This window comes from Charadrius vociferus, unplaced genomic scaffold, assembly GCF_000708025.1.
Source record: "Charadrius vociferus isolate BGI_N301 unplaced genomic scaffold, ASM70802v2 scaffold90, whole genome shotgun sequence".
Lineage (NCBI taxonomy): Eukaryota > Metazoa > Chordata > Aves > Charadriiformes > Charadriidae > Charadrius > Charadrius vociferus.
The window spans coordinates 5,583,817-5,598,700 of NW_009647222.1; the positions used below are offsets into that span (position 1 = coordinate 5,583,817).

General features: G+C 36.6%; 1 protein-coding gene across 1 annotated transcript; it reads left to right on the forward strand.

Moving 5' to 3' along the window:
* Positions 1-10,404: 10,404 nt before the first annotated feature.
* Positions 10,405-13,489, forward strand: IAPP (islet amyloid polypeptide). Its single transcript, XM_009879765.1, has 2 exons — positions 10,405-10,484; positions 13,327-13,489. The coding sequence occupies exons 1-2, from the start codon at positions 10,405-10,407 to the stop codon at positions 13,487-13,489; spliced, it is 243 nt and encodes an 80-aa protein (XP_009878067.1).
* The last annotated feature ends 1,395 nt before the right edge of the window (positions 13,490-14,884 follow it).

Sequence of the window (14,884 nt, forward strand, 5' to 3'; positions counted from 1 at the left end):
TGATGAGTTACCTATCAAAAATACACAAGTCACTTCTGGCCTTACTCTAAATACAATACGTGATTTTGGAAACACCGAGGACTAAGTAGCTGTTTCCCAGCACTAAGGCTGTAAACAACCACAAATGTAACTAATTCAGGAAAAGCTGGAAACGTGAGCTGGAAACTACAGCAATCATGGGTTGCACATCCCATAGGATTTCTGCACAGAACTGAGTACTAGAGCAATCATGGGTTGCACATCCCATAGGACATAGCATGGCAACCCAGATAAGGATGTTGTGACACAGATTATGTTCACTGTCATTTCCCCCATCAGTTCAGAGCCGGACCACAATTCAAGCCTCGTTTAAAACCTTTTTTACCAGTTGTATCTCCTGAGATCTGCTTCTCTACTGCAGGAAACACAAAGGAGCTGAAAATTTTACCCCTCACTAGTACTGATCAGAACAGTGACCTTGAAGAGCTGTGACAGTTGAATAGCCATGCAACTCCCAGTCAAATGGAGGCTAACGGAGATAATTTGGAATAACAACAACAAAAATTTTTCTTCTCAAGGTTATGCCCTGGTCTGGGTATACACTCCAAAAACTTCCCTGCAAAGTTAAACCTTTGAACAGACCAGCAAAACTGAGTCTGGAAACCTCATGAGACAGGCTCTTTCGCAACATTCTCTCTCTCTCCTTTCAGCTGCTCCTAGAGGTCACAAAACCTGCACAAAGCAAAAAACCCTTCTCAAGATATTTTGGTAGCCTGCTTGCTCAGAAGACAGAGAGGAAGGAGGCAAAATAAAGAAAAATGTAATAATTTATCTGATCCTCCTTTAATCAAAAATGTATTTATTCTGGCAGTGGTTATGCTAGACTGAAGTAAATGGTGGGGAGTCACCAGGTTTCATTGTACTGGCCAGTGAAAAGACTAATAGGTAAGAGCTTGATCTACTCAAGCCAGGTAGGGAAGCATCCATCTGCATTTAACACAGAAAGTGGGGTGGTGTTTATCCCTGTATATGCAGAAACACAGAGAGGCACAAGACCTTCTGCTCATTTTGAGCCTGAATTCAGATTTAGTTTGGCTATCCAGTAACATTTCCTTTACTCTCACCTCAACAGAGCACATCTCAGCACAGACTAGATGAAGATTCAGATCTGTCTTCCATCCTCAACTCTGCCATTGACTCTGTGCATCCCCCTTAACTCAGCATCATCTCAAGTTTTTCCCCTGTAACACAAGAACAATAAATACTATTTTATAGCAAGCATTCAGATCCGTACATTGGAGGTAATATTGTCTGTGTGCAAAACATTAATTGTCATCTGTTTTCATTACTATTTATTTATTTAAAATAGCAAGACTATAACAGTTTCTCTTTTAAGAAAGCACTTCAGCACTTGTATGGATTTGGGGGTTCTGCTTTTGTTTTAGCAAAACAGGTTCATGTCTTCTAGCCTTGCGGCAAACAATAAATTCTCTATCCTTCATAAAACTTGCCACAAGGCTGGAAGACATTCTGTTACACAAACTTCTATTTTTAAATGTTAGAAAACATAAATGTTCCAACTGTCAAAACAGCTTTTCAGAATAAATTATCTATGTTAAAAAAAAGTTCAAAACCTAATTATATACTTTTGGGCAGTACCTCCTTTTAAAATTACAAAGGGATTTGTTGTGTGCTCAGGTCGTCAGCTTTCCACTAACAAGGCATATTGTCTCATGAACATACTTTAAGAAAAGTTAAAGGAACAAATGTACTGTAGGTTGACTGGCAGTTCAAAGGCTTCAGAGTCTCTCTGGAGTCTTTTCCTCTAAAAAAATGACATTAACTATGATTCATCAATCAGTGGTTTATGTAACCTGATAGCATTTCACTTTTGTTATCCATCAAGTCCCCAGGTTTTTTGGTGTGTGATAATACGCTTTGTGTGCAGAGATATCATCATGCTAGATACTGGTTACTAGAAAAGTGTTACTCCTGGCCTTTCTAGGTATGCTTTACATAGGGACCTTTTCTAAGACAGCTCAATCCTAAAAGGTGTGAAACATCCAAGCGGAAGCTTCAGGAACACGAGCGAAATTTTTGGAATCAGGCACACAGCCATGCATCTACCTGTGAGCATGGCTTTCTAACTACAAACACCTCATTTTTAAAAGATGGGAAATTTTTATAGGATCCCCCAAAACAGGTATTCTTACTCAGAAAGGTTTAAGTTGCATGAAACACATATCCCCTTTTGACAATGGAAATTAAAGAACTGACTTAAAATAACAGTGTACATTCAAGACATTTTAATAAAAAATATCTTACCTCTATGATGACAATGTTTATGGTGCTTTTAACAGTTGTTTATTCCACTGCTACAGACTATTATAAGTATTATAAAAGGCAACAGGATGACATGTGACCTAGAGCAGTGGGCTGTAATGATCCATAACACCATGGAGAAGACTATGACTGTTTATGACAACTGCTTATAAAATAATTTAAGACTCTGTTAACCCTTCATTGACTTAAATGATATGAAATGTTATGTTGATGTGAAATTACATATGACATTGCCAATATTCTTCATTTTTTAACACAATACCATTAATTATTAAGAGTTTGGTGATGTGCTTGTTCTCTAAACTGAAACTTGCCATTTACAGCCTGTGAGAATGCATCAGGAAGGGGTACAGGGCCTATTTGAAGAGTAACGAAATCAAGCCTACAATTACTAGAATCATAGTCACTAGCCAGAGGTCTACCCCTCCAGCTGGAAATGTACAGGAATCCTGTAAATCAAGGGAAAAAAAAAAAAAAAAAAAAGACGACCACCAATCTAGACAGTAGTTTACCCACCGTAAATAAACACTTAGTACATACACAACACCCACAGATTTTAAAGACACTTGTCCTGCAGTATATGCTTCTCTGCTGCTCTGCAGAAGGTTCTTTTCTGAATAAAATGCTATGATAAGATGACTTTTCAGCTTTGTCCCATTGAAACTGTAGCATTCATTGGCAGAATATGTGTTAATATGAAATTATTTTAATATGTTAATGACTGAAAGTTTCCAGAGCCTCATATTTTTTTGTCTTGCAATAATGCAATGCCTTCAATTTTCCACTGGATAATTGGTTCAATAACAATTTACTGCAAAAAACACCACCTTTTGAAGCAGCCATGTCACTTGTAGCTCCTAAAGTATTTGAGAGAGCTCACATTTAAATATGGACTTTTCCATACCATTCATGTTTTCTGTTATCAAGGATGTTCTCAGCCAAAAGAGGAGTGGTTGCTAAACAGAGAGTAATAGCAATATTTGGTCTAAAAGACACCACTGTAACAGAGAAAAAATCCACTAAATTTTTCCAGATACATATGCTGAAGTCCTAATGAATTTATAATTATTTCTGACAGTAGAGAGACAATTTCATGTACTGATTCACGTTTCCTGTGCTTATCAAAATCTTTTCTCATGTCCAGGTAGAATGAAAAGGTACAGCCTTGCACTCACACATACAATAATCCAAGCATACAGGAAATGCAGGCCTATCACACTTCTCTTTAAATAAGGGCTATCTTATTTTGCAGTCATATGTGCCAATATACCATAAATAAGTTCATTTATGTTTCATGGTATTGTCAACGTAAACCCTCCTACGTAAGCTAGTACACTGCATTTGCCCTTAGTGAAAAATTATTACTAACATGACTGATTCTCAGTTCAGCACAACTCTCCTTTTTAAAAAGCAGAGAAAATGCCACTATTAATAGCAGAGCTGTCAAGACAGCATCATCTAAAAGACTCAGAGTGTTTCAAGACAAAGCCAGATTGACATTTTCTTGCTGCAGTTTGCAGAGGGGAAAAAAAAAAAAAAAAAAAAAGACTGATTATTGAAAGTGAGACAGTTTAAAAGAAAACTTAGTTAAAACTTATGCACTGGATCAGGTAGGAAGGGCTGACATGATTCTGTGTAGATTTATTTTGAAAACCAGCAGTTTCTCTTACTGGTGAATGGTTCCATTTGCTCTGTACTTACTAGCAATTCACCTCCACTGAAATAAGTCTGGGGAGCATGGAGGATGGTTCCTGGTCTCACTGTATCTTCTACAGATAACTGTGCTCTTTATAAAATGCCGGAGTGGGGAAGAGCGGGTGGAAAGTTCTCACAGTTACACTTAGTAAATTATAAAACAGCACTTCTACACATATCTAATCCCTTAATCTCTTTTTTCCATTCAGGGAGACCTCATTCTGCACATTCAGCAGCAGGTCTCTCCAGGGAGACCTTATAGCAATCTTTCAGTACTTAAAGCGGCCAATAGAAAAGGTGGAGGTGGACTCTGTCAGGAAGTGTAGAGATAGGACAAGGGGTAATCATTTTAAACTAGAAGAGGTAGAGTTAGATCATATATTTGGAAGGAATTCTTTACTCTGAGGGTGGTGAGACACTGGAACAGGTTGCCCAGGTAAGTTGTGGATACCCCATCCCTGGAAGTGTTCAAGGCGGGGGTTGGAACTAGATGATCTTCAAGGTCCCTTCCTATTCTAACCATTCTATGATTCCATGGTAATATAGTCTCTCTGGACTCTTCTGTAAGGAGAGACCTATGCAGTGAGCCAGGATGCAAATTTACAGTGCACTGACTCTGTAAAGAGGTACTCCAAGTAAGCACCATAGCCTTCCCTTTTAGCAAAATTATTTGTTCTGCTTTGAAGTACATATATGAGTCCACATGTTATAGGACTCCATATATTAGTGTAGTAGTGGTATGTATACATTACAACAATATATTTGAAAGCTGACTACCTTTTTATAGATTAATTCTTATAGACAGTGACTTTAGATAATTATCGTAGCAGGAAGCAATGGATGACTTAGGTTACCAGAAAGAAAGAGTAGTAGTACTATTTCATATTACTTTCTTATCACTAGCACTGTCTAGAGCCCTTGTAAGTGATATTGATAACCAAAGGAGAGTACTGCATTTGGTTGCAGAAGCAGATGGACTTCTGGAAGCAGGTTGCAGAACAGACAGAGGAAAAGGAAATCAAGAATTTAAATCTTCTGTTGTATTCAAAGGTAAACTGTTGGATCCTGCAAGCCAGTAGAAGCCATGCAATTAAAACTCTATAAACTGTAAGTAGGAATGGCATTAGGAACTATAATTCATCAATCATTATGCTGTCAGTCCTGACTTGTCTGATCCAAACATGGCGTTTATTCCTCTTGCTTGGGAGATTCCCAGCTATAGGAACTGATTCAGCACAAACTCTACTGAGCTCATTCTCAGAGCAATCATTAGCAATAGGCCTTTGAGGCTATGTCATTGTTCTGTCAATGGTGTGACCTGAGTAGCATAATACATGAGAAAAGCTAGATTTAAGATATAGCTAACTATTCAAATTACTTCTTTCCATTTGCTCATCAATTGCATGGATGACCAGCCTTCATTTCTGAATTACCTGTTTTGTCCACTGGGGAAGAAATTATTAACTTTGCTCCTATTATCTCTTCAGCTGCTTCTTCCACATTTCTTCGACAAGTTTAACATCAGTTTGGGAATCAGCAAGATCCCAACAAGATCAACAAGTAGAGTTCTTTGACTTTTTATCAGTGCTGAAATGGCCCACACCAAATAGGAGTAACAAAGAAAGTTGTTCTAGCAAAAGTATATTTTATAAAATAGTATTTGAACAACGCCGATACACATATCTTAAGTGCTAACAGTACAACTCCACACACTGGAAAGTACAAACGTTGTAATATTCATCAAGATAGTGCCAAGCAAGAAATACTGGGAAGAGAGTATCATAGCCAAAATTTTCAGGCTTTGGCATCCAAATGTAAAAATTCAGGGAACAATCCAGGCTCCTAATCATAGGTGTCCAGTGTAATTTTAGACTCCCTCTGATCTTCCACCTAGTCTGCGGTTGCTACGACAGTGTCCAGGTTCATGTATGTGAGTCCTGGATATCCTAGGATGAACTGAGCCAGGTTCATGAATGTCAGTCCTCAATATCCTAGGACATCTAAAATGATAGCAGAAAACTATGTTTAGGCACCTGATTTACTCCTCTAATTTCAGATCTGGCCATTTGCACACAAGGCATTTAGTCTTTTTCAGAGGTGCTGACACTATCAATGAAATCTTTTTTTTATACTTTTGTTTCAAAGCTTGATTCAGACTCATTTAAAAGAAATCAAAAGCTAATAAAATTGTTATAAAAATGAAACAATTTTGTCAGATCATATGAAACATTGTGCTCAACTCATATAACAGCTACAAGCACTGACACATGCACCATTCTGTTTCATTACTGGTAATATTTACACTGATGCATATTAACGCTGCTGTTATGATTTCTGTTTTATTCAAAAAATTGAAATAAGCTGATTTCAGGTTAATGCCTAAAGCCTTTCCTTTTCTGTTTTGATACAACAGGCAAACTAAACCCTGAGTTATTCACACACTTCTAGTTCCTGGTAACTCAGCAACGATGTAATTTACTGGAGACATCTGCCTTACAGAGCAGAACAGTATCTGGTAAAGTGCATGCAACAGGTAAAATGTCTTTTTGTCACTCTCACAAATGGGAAAGAGACATCCATTACCAAAAGTCTTAATGTGTGTTATTAATGTTATTAAGCAAATGTGGAACTCAGAAATTGAAAAGCAGCCATTAAAAGTGGGAAACAGCTGTCCAGCAGGTGTCAAGAATAGCCTAAGAAAAAGGTAAATATGAGAAAAAGAGGGAGGCAAACTTAAATGTTAGGAACTGAGCACATAAGAAATTTAAAGCACCCTGAAATAATTCATTTTGCATTCATTGAGACAACTACAGTGTAAACATCTATATCTGACCAAGTCATCCAAGGCTGTTTTTATAGTCAAAAAGGAGAAACAGGCAGAAACCATCTGAGCTATTTTAGACTTACATATGAGAAATTGGCACTAGAATGGTCTCTCTATTCATCTCACATTTAGTCAGATAAATCCCCCTCCCCAGTGTATAAAAGCCACAGACACTTGAGATGAGGCTTGTTCCCTGTTCCTCAGCTACCATGTATTACAGTGCAGAGCATGTTCATCACCTTGCAACTCAAGACTTTTATGTAGGTAGTTTCCAGAAGGAACCGGGACATTGTCATAGCATACCTTCTGGATTCTTTGTAAACCTCAGCTCAGGTGTCCCCTAACCCTTATATAGGCACAATACTTCAGACAAATCTTTTCATGCAGGCTTAAACACCAGTATATGTAAATACTCAGGATAGAATTTGTTATAGGTTTCTTTACTGAGAATACTTGATTTTTTTCCTTAGGCTGATAAAATTTGTTATTCACAGTAATAAAATATTTTTTCTAAGATCAAGGTTAAGGAACTTTGTCAGTGATAAAAATAACCAATCACTAAATATAACAACCCACTTCACTGAATGGTACTAACTACACAGTACTTAGTGCCAGGTTCTTGAAATCTGAGTTATGAATAGTTCTGCTGCCAAAGAGATTCCACAGTTTCATATTCCACTCTTGTTTGTGTGGGAAAACACTACTCCTGGTTAAGACAACTTGTAACTGAAGCCACAATACCTTAATTTTTTTAACATTACGTCTGACTAATAGCTGGATTGACTTATGGTGACTCTGCCAAAATGCCCAGGAGGTAGGCAATGGTCCTGGGACACCTCTGAGCCCAGTTTCATTTCTACTGTGCATTCAAGAATCAGCCTTTCTCTTCTTCCCTCAAAGAAGAGAAAGAGTGGTTTCCCAAGGCCACTTGCAGAACAGCTGGAATTAGGACTTGGGACCAATATTTCTTAGAGAAGCCTGTTTCACTTTTGTTATGTCAACCCATACCTTGATTCAAGCTTGACACAACAACCATTCACTTAGATGCCTTAAAACATAGCAGATTCTGAATATTCAGTCCAATTTTTAAAATCTTAGATGCAAACTGCATCTGATCTATCCATTGCTTTTCAGGAGCTGAAACAACTTGAGCTTGCCATTTCACAAGAGCTGAGCATACACACCAGTGCTGAATATCAGTGGGATCCGGACCTCTTCCCAGCCCAGAAGTGCACCAAGGTATTCTCAAGCTCAATATTCAAGCAGTGAATATTGCCTGGTGTAAATCAGCAGCCAGATTATTTTCATAATTGTTTTTTTAGCAGAATTCTATCTCTGTAAAATGGGTCTAGACATGCCTTCATTTCAGAGGAGTGAAATTGCTACAGTGAAAATAACACCAGAATGTTATTTCATTGTAGTCAAACACTACAGTGAAAATAAAAACAGAAGACTCTTTGGAGAGATAAATTTGTTTCAGATGTTGCACAGAACATACTGTCATGGTGGAGACAAAAAACACTATACTTACTTCTGTCACACTGGGACTGTCCATCCAGGGAAAGATGACAGGAACCTGGGGACAAAAAAGTATGTGACCTTATCATTAAAAACAGAGAGCAAAATATCCAGAAGCAGCATCCCTTTTTTTTTAAAAAAAAAAAAACACAAAAGACAAACCCAAAAACAAACAAACAAAAAAACCCAAAACAAAGAAAGCCCAAACACTTTGTTACTTGCTAGAATCTCATTTGCAGACTAGCTCTTGTATCAGGCTAAGAGGCTACTATCCCAGCTAAATATTCCTTCTGTATTCAACTCAAATAGCACAGATGCCTGAAGAAAGCCAACACTGGAACTTTAGCCATTTCAATGAAAATCTGGTGTTACAGACTAAACTGACAAAGACAGAGGCTTCCATTTAAGGCAATGTACTCTGCATTGAAGCAGTTATGAATTAATTCAGGTTCTGTGGGATATGGAAGATGCATATGATAACTTCTTATCACAGAAAACTTTGCCTGAGCTTTTGTACCAGCATCTTAACCTCCATAAATAATTGGAAGTCCTGTTTTCCAAAGGCATTTGGGCACCTAAAGGCAACTAATGAGACAAGAAAAAAAAAAAAACTTAATTTGCCTAATTCCCACTGACATCAGGAAAAAATGGTTCTAAACTATTCCTTGGAAATCTGCAATCAGGTAATTCATTAACACGGAATTTAGTGTATTAAGAGCTGTATATTTTCTCCCAAACACACTAAAGCACACTAGTGCACACAGGAGAAATACATTTGTACAGGCAGCCTTTATTCTGGCATTTCCTAGCTTTTTAATCCTAGTCTTTGCCTTCTTAGGGATATTAATTGACACAATTTTCATGCATGACATAGGCAATCTACCAGTGTTAGTAAAACATAAGATTTTACATTAATAATGAGAGTTTTCATTCATATTCATACTTTACTGAAAAATGTACGATTTCTACCCTGTTGCCCTGAATGATCACCATATCTGTCAATTAAAATAAATTGCACACTTTTCTTATTCCTCATACAGCTTTTATCCCTTCAAACACTTTTTCTGTTTTGAGCATTATATGCTTCTACAACAAACTTCCACAACTTTAACTATTCTATCTTTTCTAAGATCTCTGTTTTCTTATATTTCAATTACTGGTGATCTGGTGTTTCATTTACTCTGGCTTTCTTTATAACTTTTGTTACCTTATTTAGCCCTTGAAAACACCCACGGGGAATATTACCTCAGCATCTTATCAGAACTGTAAAACTGAGGCTACAGTTCTGATGTGCAATACGCTGTTAGAGTATCTTCACAAGGGCATCCTGCATATACCAGGTTAATATTTACTGATGTGCTAATGTAATAATGACCTATCTGCCTCTGCTCCTCTCTGGGGTGCTTTCTATCTATAGGGATGGGAATTAATGACAGTGTCTCTGTGCTGCCTGATGTCAGAGCTGAGAAAGGTGTGAAGGGTATATAAGAGCCGTACTACTTGTCAGCAAGGAAGGGGGAAAAGGGATACTCCAGAGCTAGTCGCAAGCGTGGAATTGTTGCGTGCATCCTTCTTGCTAACACAGGCGTGCTTCTTCAGTTAGCTCCCTGACCACTAAAAGGTAAACAATTTCCCTTTTTTTCTTACTTAAGATACAGTGCAACAGATGTGCTTTCGGGAAAGCACAATGTTTCTCATTATTAATCAACAGCATTTTTCAGGAAAAGGCTAAGATAACTTCAAGGTAAATTGCATCGGGGACCGGAATTTGAAACTGGGACATGTCAGGAAATGTAAACTGGAGATAAGGGAAAGGACTTAAACTACTAGATGGAAAATGAACTTTTACTGTTGAGAGCTATCTGTCTGAATCTGCGCTGTGCCATTAAACTCAGGGTGATAAATTTTTTACTCTAGCGTGTGAAAAAGAATAGCTGCTGTTGATTTAGGACAGAATGGGCATCAGTAATAGGATATGCTGAAAAGTATTTGAGTTTGTTTTCAGTTTTGAATCATTATCCTTTTCAGAAAGTTTGGAAGCAATGATGTGCAACCTAAAGCTGTCAGTTTTCTTCATTGCACTTTCTGTCACTCTGAGCTGCTTGGAAGCTACACCTATCGAGAAGTAAGTAATAAATAATCATATTTATTTCTTTTTAGGGGAAAAGATGTTCAGTTTATTGCATGAATCACTTTTGCTTTCATATCTCAAATAATATGAGCAAAAATAGAGCTATTCAATTTCACAGGGTATTTTATTGTTGTTTAAAGATTGCTATCTGTGGCTGATGATCTAGCTGATGGTACTTCCAAGAGACAAGGATGGATATTGCCAGTAATGTCACAGAATACACTTTCAGGACTTAGTGGGGAAATGCCAGAACAACCATCAGCAAAGACAAAAAGGTATTGGTTTTCCTTGTTTCTTCTAGTCATATCAGTTAGGATTAAATTATGAAGTAAACTTCCTGTCAGTGATAGTCTGTTACTTGAGGCTCTTTGTGTCTGTTCTTTATTGTCAAAAAGAGTCTAAAATACCCTCCTTCTTGTAATTAGAGCAATTCTGTAAGCATAAAGATCAAAGCATTCAGGGTAGAAAGTGAAATCCAGAGACAAAACTTGCAGATCAGTTAACCACTTTACAATTATAATGCTTTCATAAATGAAAAAGGCTACAAATACACATTACCTTGAGAAGAAAGGTGTATTTTGAAAGGTATTTCTTATGTAAGTTTGTCACATTTCCAAGCCTAATGGAAAAAAAAAAAAAAAGAAAATATACCCTTCTTAATACTACTAATGCTCTGCTAGAATGGAATTATTTTATAACATAACTATTTCCTGTAAGTAAATAATATTTCAGTACAGATTCAGAGTTAAATATCAATTTAATCATGGGCAGAAGGAAAAGCAGCAATTGACTCTGATTGATAGAATTTAACTAGTCTGAAATGCATTCATGCTTATAAATCCATAAATCAAATTTCAGGTAACTTTTTTATGAATAGAATAGTATTTAAAAAATAATAAAGTAGCATTTCAAAAAGTATTTGCAATTTGTACTAAAAGATAAACAGCACTGGATTATTCTAATTGTTCTTCAGGCTTCTGAGTGAATTTATTTCAATGACAAATCTGTTCTGGATAAATTCAGTAAATACATGTGACTGTATAGTTGCCCGTTCCTTTCTCTCTGAATTTAAAAAAAAAAAGTCATTATTATATGACAATTTGGTTATCTTCCAAAATATTTTGATAACGGAGGCTAAGCGCCCACATTTTTACAGCTATTACTTTAAAAAAAATAGAATAATAATTGTAATATTCAAACACGAGGTATGACTTTTATGAGTGTGGTATGCCTCATCTGCTTTTCTGGGGCCTTGGTTTACAATGAGACTGGGAGAACTGTCTCATTGAAGCACATATTCAATTAAAGGTTATGGATCAGAGAGCTAACAGGTATAATGGGTTCAGTCAGGCTGGACATCAGCTAGAAATCTAGTAGCTCCCTGTAAGGACTGGAATTTTAAACTTGGAATGTCAGGGCCTGATTTTGTACTTTTAACAAAAAAGAGAATTCTGCCTTCACAAACAAATCAGGATTTCCATGAGAACCAGTTGCTTTTTGAACCTCATATGTTAAGGGCTTAATTAAACTTTTTTTAAATCAATAGAAATACCCATGGAAACTTAAGAGAAGCTATATCAAGACCTATCCAACCATTTCCTTTAAATATAATTACATATTTAAAATATTAATTGCTTAGAAAATGCTGCCTATTTGCTGATGAAGAACCACTATGATACAGACATTTCTCTCACAACTGCTACTCCATTTTTTATTCTTAGATTAATACAAATAACTCTAAAACAATAGATGAAATTTTAGAGAACAGATTTAGTCAATCAATAGGAAAATGTACTCCTGGGTAATTGCTCAGAGTTTGAAAGCGGGAAAATGTCACTCTTCACAGTAAATTTTTGGTGCAAACTGTTGTCTACCTCATGCCACATCAACATTAAGAAACACAAGAAAATGAACAATAACTCAATAAGCAATCTCAGCAAGCAAGCATTTCTGTCTGATGGAACAACATAGTGGTCTAAGAAATAAGTTCAAAAAAGCTCTCTCAAGCTAAGCATTGCATTGTGATTAAAAAAAGAATAAATAAATCTCAAGCCACATAAGTTCTACATGGACTTCTGTAAAAAATATTCTTTTTAGATATGGATTCTTCCATGGACACTCTTTAAAGTCTCATCCAGCAAATTATTATCTCCTAGCACAACAGCACTTTCAAGTTGCTGGGTTTCAACAAAGATGTGGCTGCTTTTCGGCAGTGAAGAAATCTCTGTTTAGACAGCAAAATCTTATAGTGGTACTGAAGTCAGCGGAAGTTGGCAATGGCTGCCACCTCTCATGACATGTGGAGCAGTTGGGAGAAAGAGTCTCTGGGCTCAATCCACTTGATGTGGACTGGAAGATTATGGTTCACTGCAGTGAGAGCAGGATATGATTCTGTGGGAACAAGAGAACTAAATAAATGTTAGTGATTGTCATTGTGTTAGTAATCCTCATGATATCAGCAAGAGCTCTAAATAGATTTAGAAGTTCAGCTGAAAGCTAAACATTTAGTCATTGTTTTCACTTACTGTCTTAACTATACTATCATTACAGGTTTTCTAGATGTCACAAACTGCTATGCGGAATATCAATAAAAATGACATATGACTGTTAAGGTCTTTGCATTTAAATAACCCCCATCATTAAAACTGATAATAGCATACAGCCAAGACTTTTTTTCAGGCGCAAAGTAGGTGGTAGGAAGATTGTCATGTTCCTGTATTTGTGCACATGTTAAAAGAACTCCCACATTAGCACAGCTCAAATGCCTATCAGAAGTGGCACACTTGATTGCTCATCATTTGACTTAATCTTGGCTCTTTTTGTTTTACCTTAGTAGTCACCACCTGGAGAAACGGAAATGCAACACTGCTACATGTGTGACACAACGCTTGGCTGACTTTTTAGTTCGTTCCAGCAACAACATTGGAGCAATTTATTCACCTACGAATGTGGGGTCCAACACATATGGAAAAAGGGACACAGCTGGGCTTTTAAGCTGAGAACCCCAAAACAATGCACAGCTTTAGGGTGTTAAAATGACTACTGATACAGTTTTCATTAGAAGCTCAGTTTTTAATGTGTAATTAACCTCTTGGTCATTTATTACTTGTACAGTCTCAACAGTGCCTTGTTTTCTGTGTGTGTGTGTGTGTGTGGTTACGTGATTTATGTTCATCATTTCACTATGCATGTACAATGACATGCATAGGCTATTGTTTCAACTCCATTAAGAACTCCAGAAATCTGCTTGTCAAGTTCCTTTGTAAAAAAATAAATATATATCACAATAATAAATGGAAAAGTAATTGCAACAGGTTTTTTACTATTATTGTTATTAAAAGGATTAAAAAGATAACCATGATGTGTATGTCTTTATAGTCACAGTTTGGTAAGAGAAAGAAATAATCTTAATTAAGACCAACAAAACTCAGAATGCTAACAGAAGGTAGGTCCTAATGACAGTGAAACAGAAGAATCTTTGGGTTTTGAAACGTCTACAGTGTCTTTTTTTGCACAGCTGAGGGAACAACTAGATGAGACAAGATGGCTGCACTGTGCATATGATTATAGCAGTTAACTGACTGGTCTCTTTCCACCTTAACATGCATTAAGCAAGTAAAAGTGTTCTTGTGGCACAGATTTCCATATGTACCAAGCATAGGATTTTAAGAATTTAGGGTCCTGACTTTAAGATAGTATCAGTAAAATGTAAGCACAGTGAGCATAAGTGCTTTTAAATATGAATAAAAGAAAACTCAGTTAACAAGCTAGCAGAAACACCTGTCCTTGAGCATTCCTTTCCTTGAACTAGAGTAACAAAGGGAAGAGGCAAAACCAATGAGCAGTTCAAACATCAAAACATATCATAGCAACAGGGTAAATTTGCCCACTGCCATATTTACATTGCAACCAAAATCTGAGAAAACTAGTTTAGAGTTGGGTGAACCTTAATGGAATTTTGACAGTGTTGTTTTCTCCTACCTCAGCCTAGTAGCAGTGCAGGCTTAATACACGTTTGTTCCTTTAAATTGTTAAGCAAACCTTCAGAGAGATGACATCCTATATCACAGCAGTGGTTGTTTTGTCCATCGTTTTCTCAGTGAAGGCTTCACTATCATCTGAAAAACATTATTGTCCAATTATGAAAAACATTCAGGAGAAGCTTAGTGCTGGAGAAGTAAATGAAATCTTAACAATTGCTTTTTGTTGATTTGTTTCTGTTGTAAACCATGCCTCGAAATATAAACATTCTTGCTAAGTTTAATGTTAAATTGCATATTCCCTTCATTTCACAAATAGTACATGGGAATAAATCTACTGCACAGAATTTCTGCTGTAAAAGTGTTACTTATTACTCTGTTGAGAAAAGTTTCAACCTTCATTAATGTTCTAAT

Excerpts from the sequence above, each read along its gene's own strand:
- IAPP (XM_009879765.1), top strand. The coding sequence starts at position 10,405 with ATGTGCAACCTAAAGCTGTCAGTTTTCTTCATTGCACTTTCTGTCACT. Across the intron at positions 10,485-13,326 it reads GAAGCTACACCTATCGAGAA|TCACCACCTGGAGAAACGGA; the intron begins GTAAGTAATAAA and ends TTACCTTAGTAG.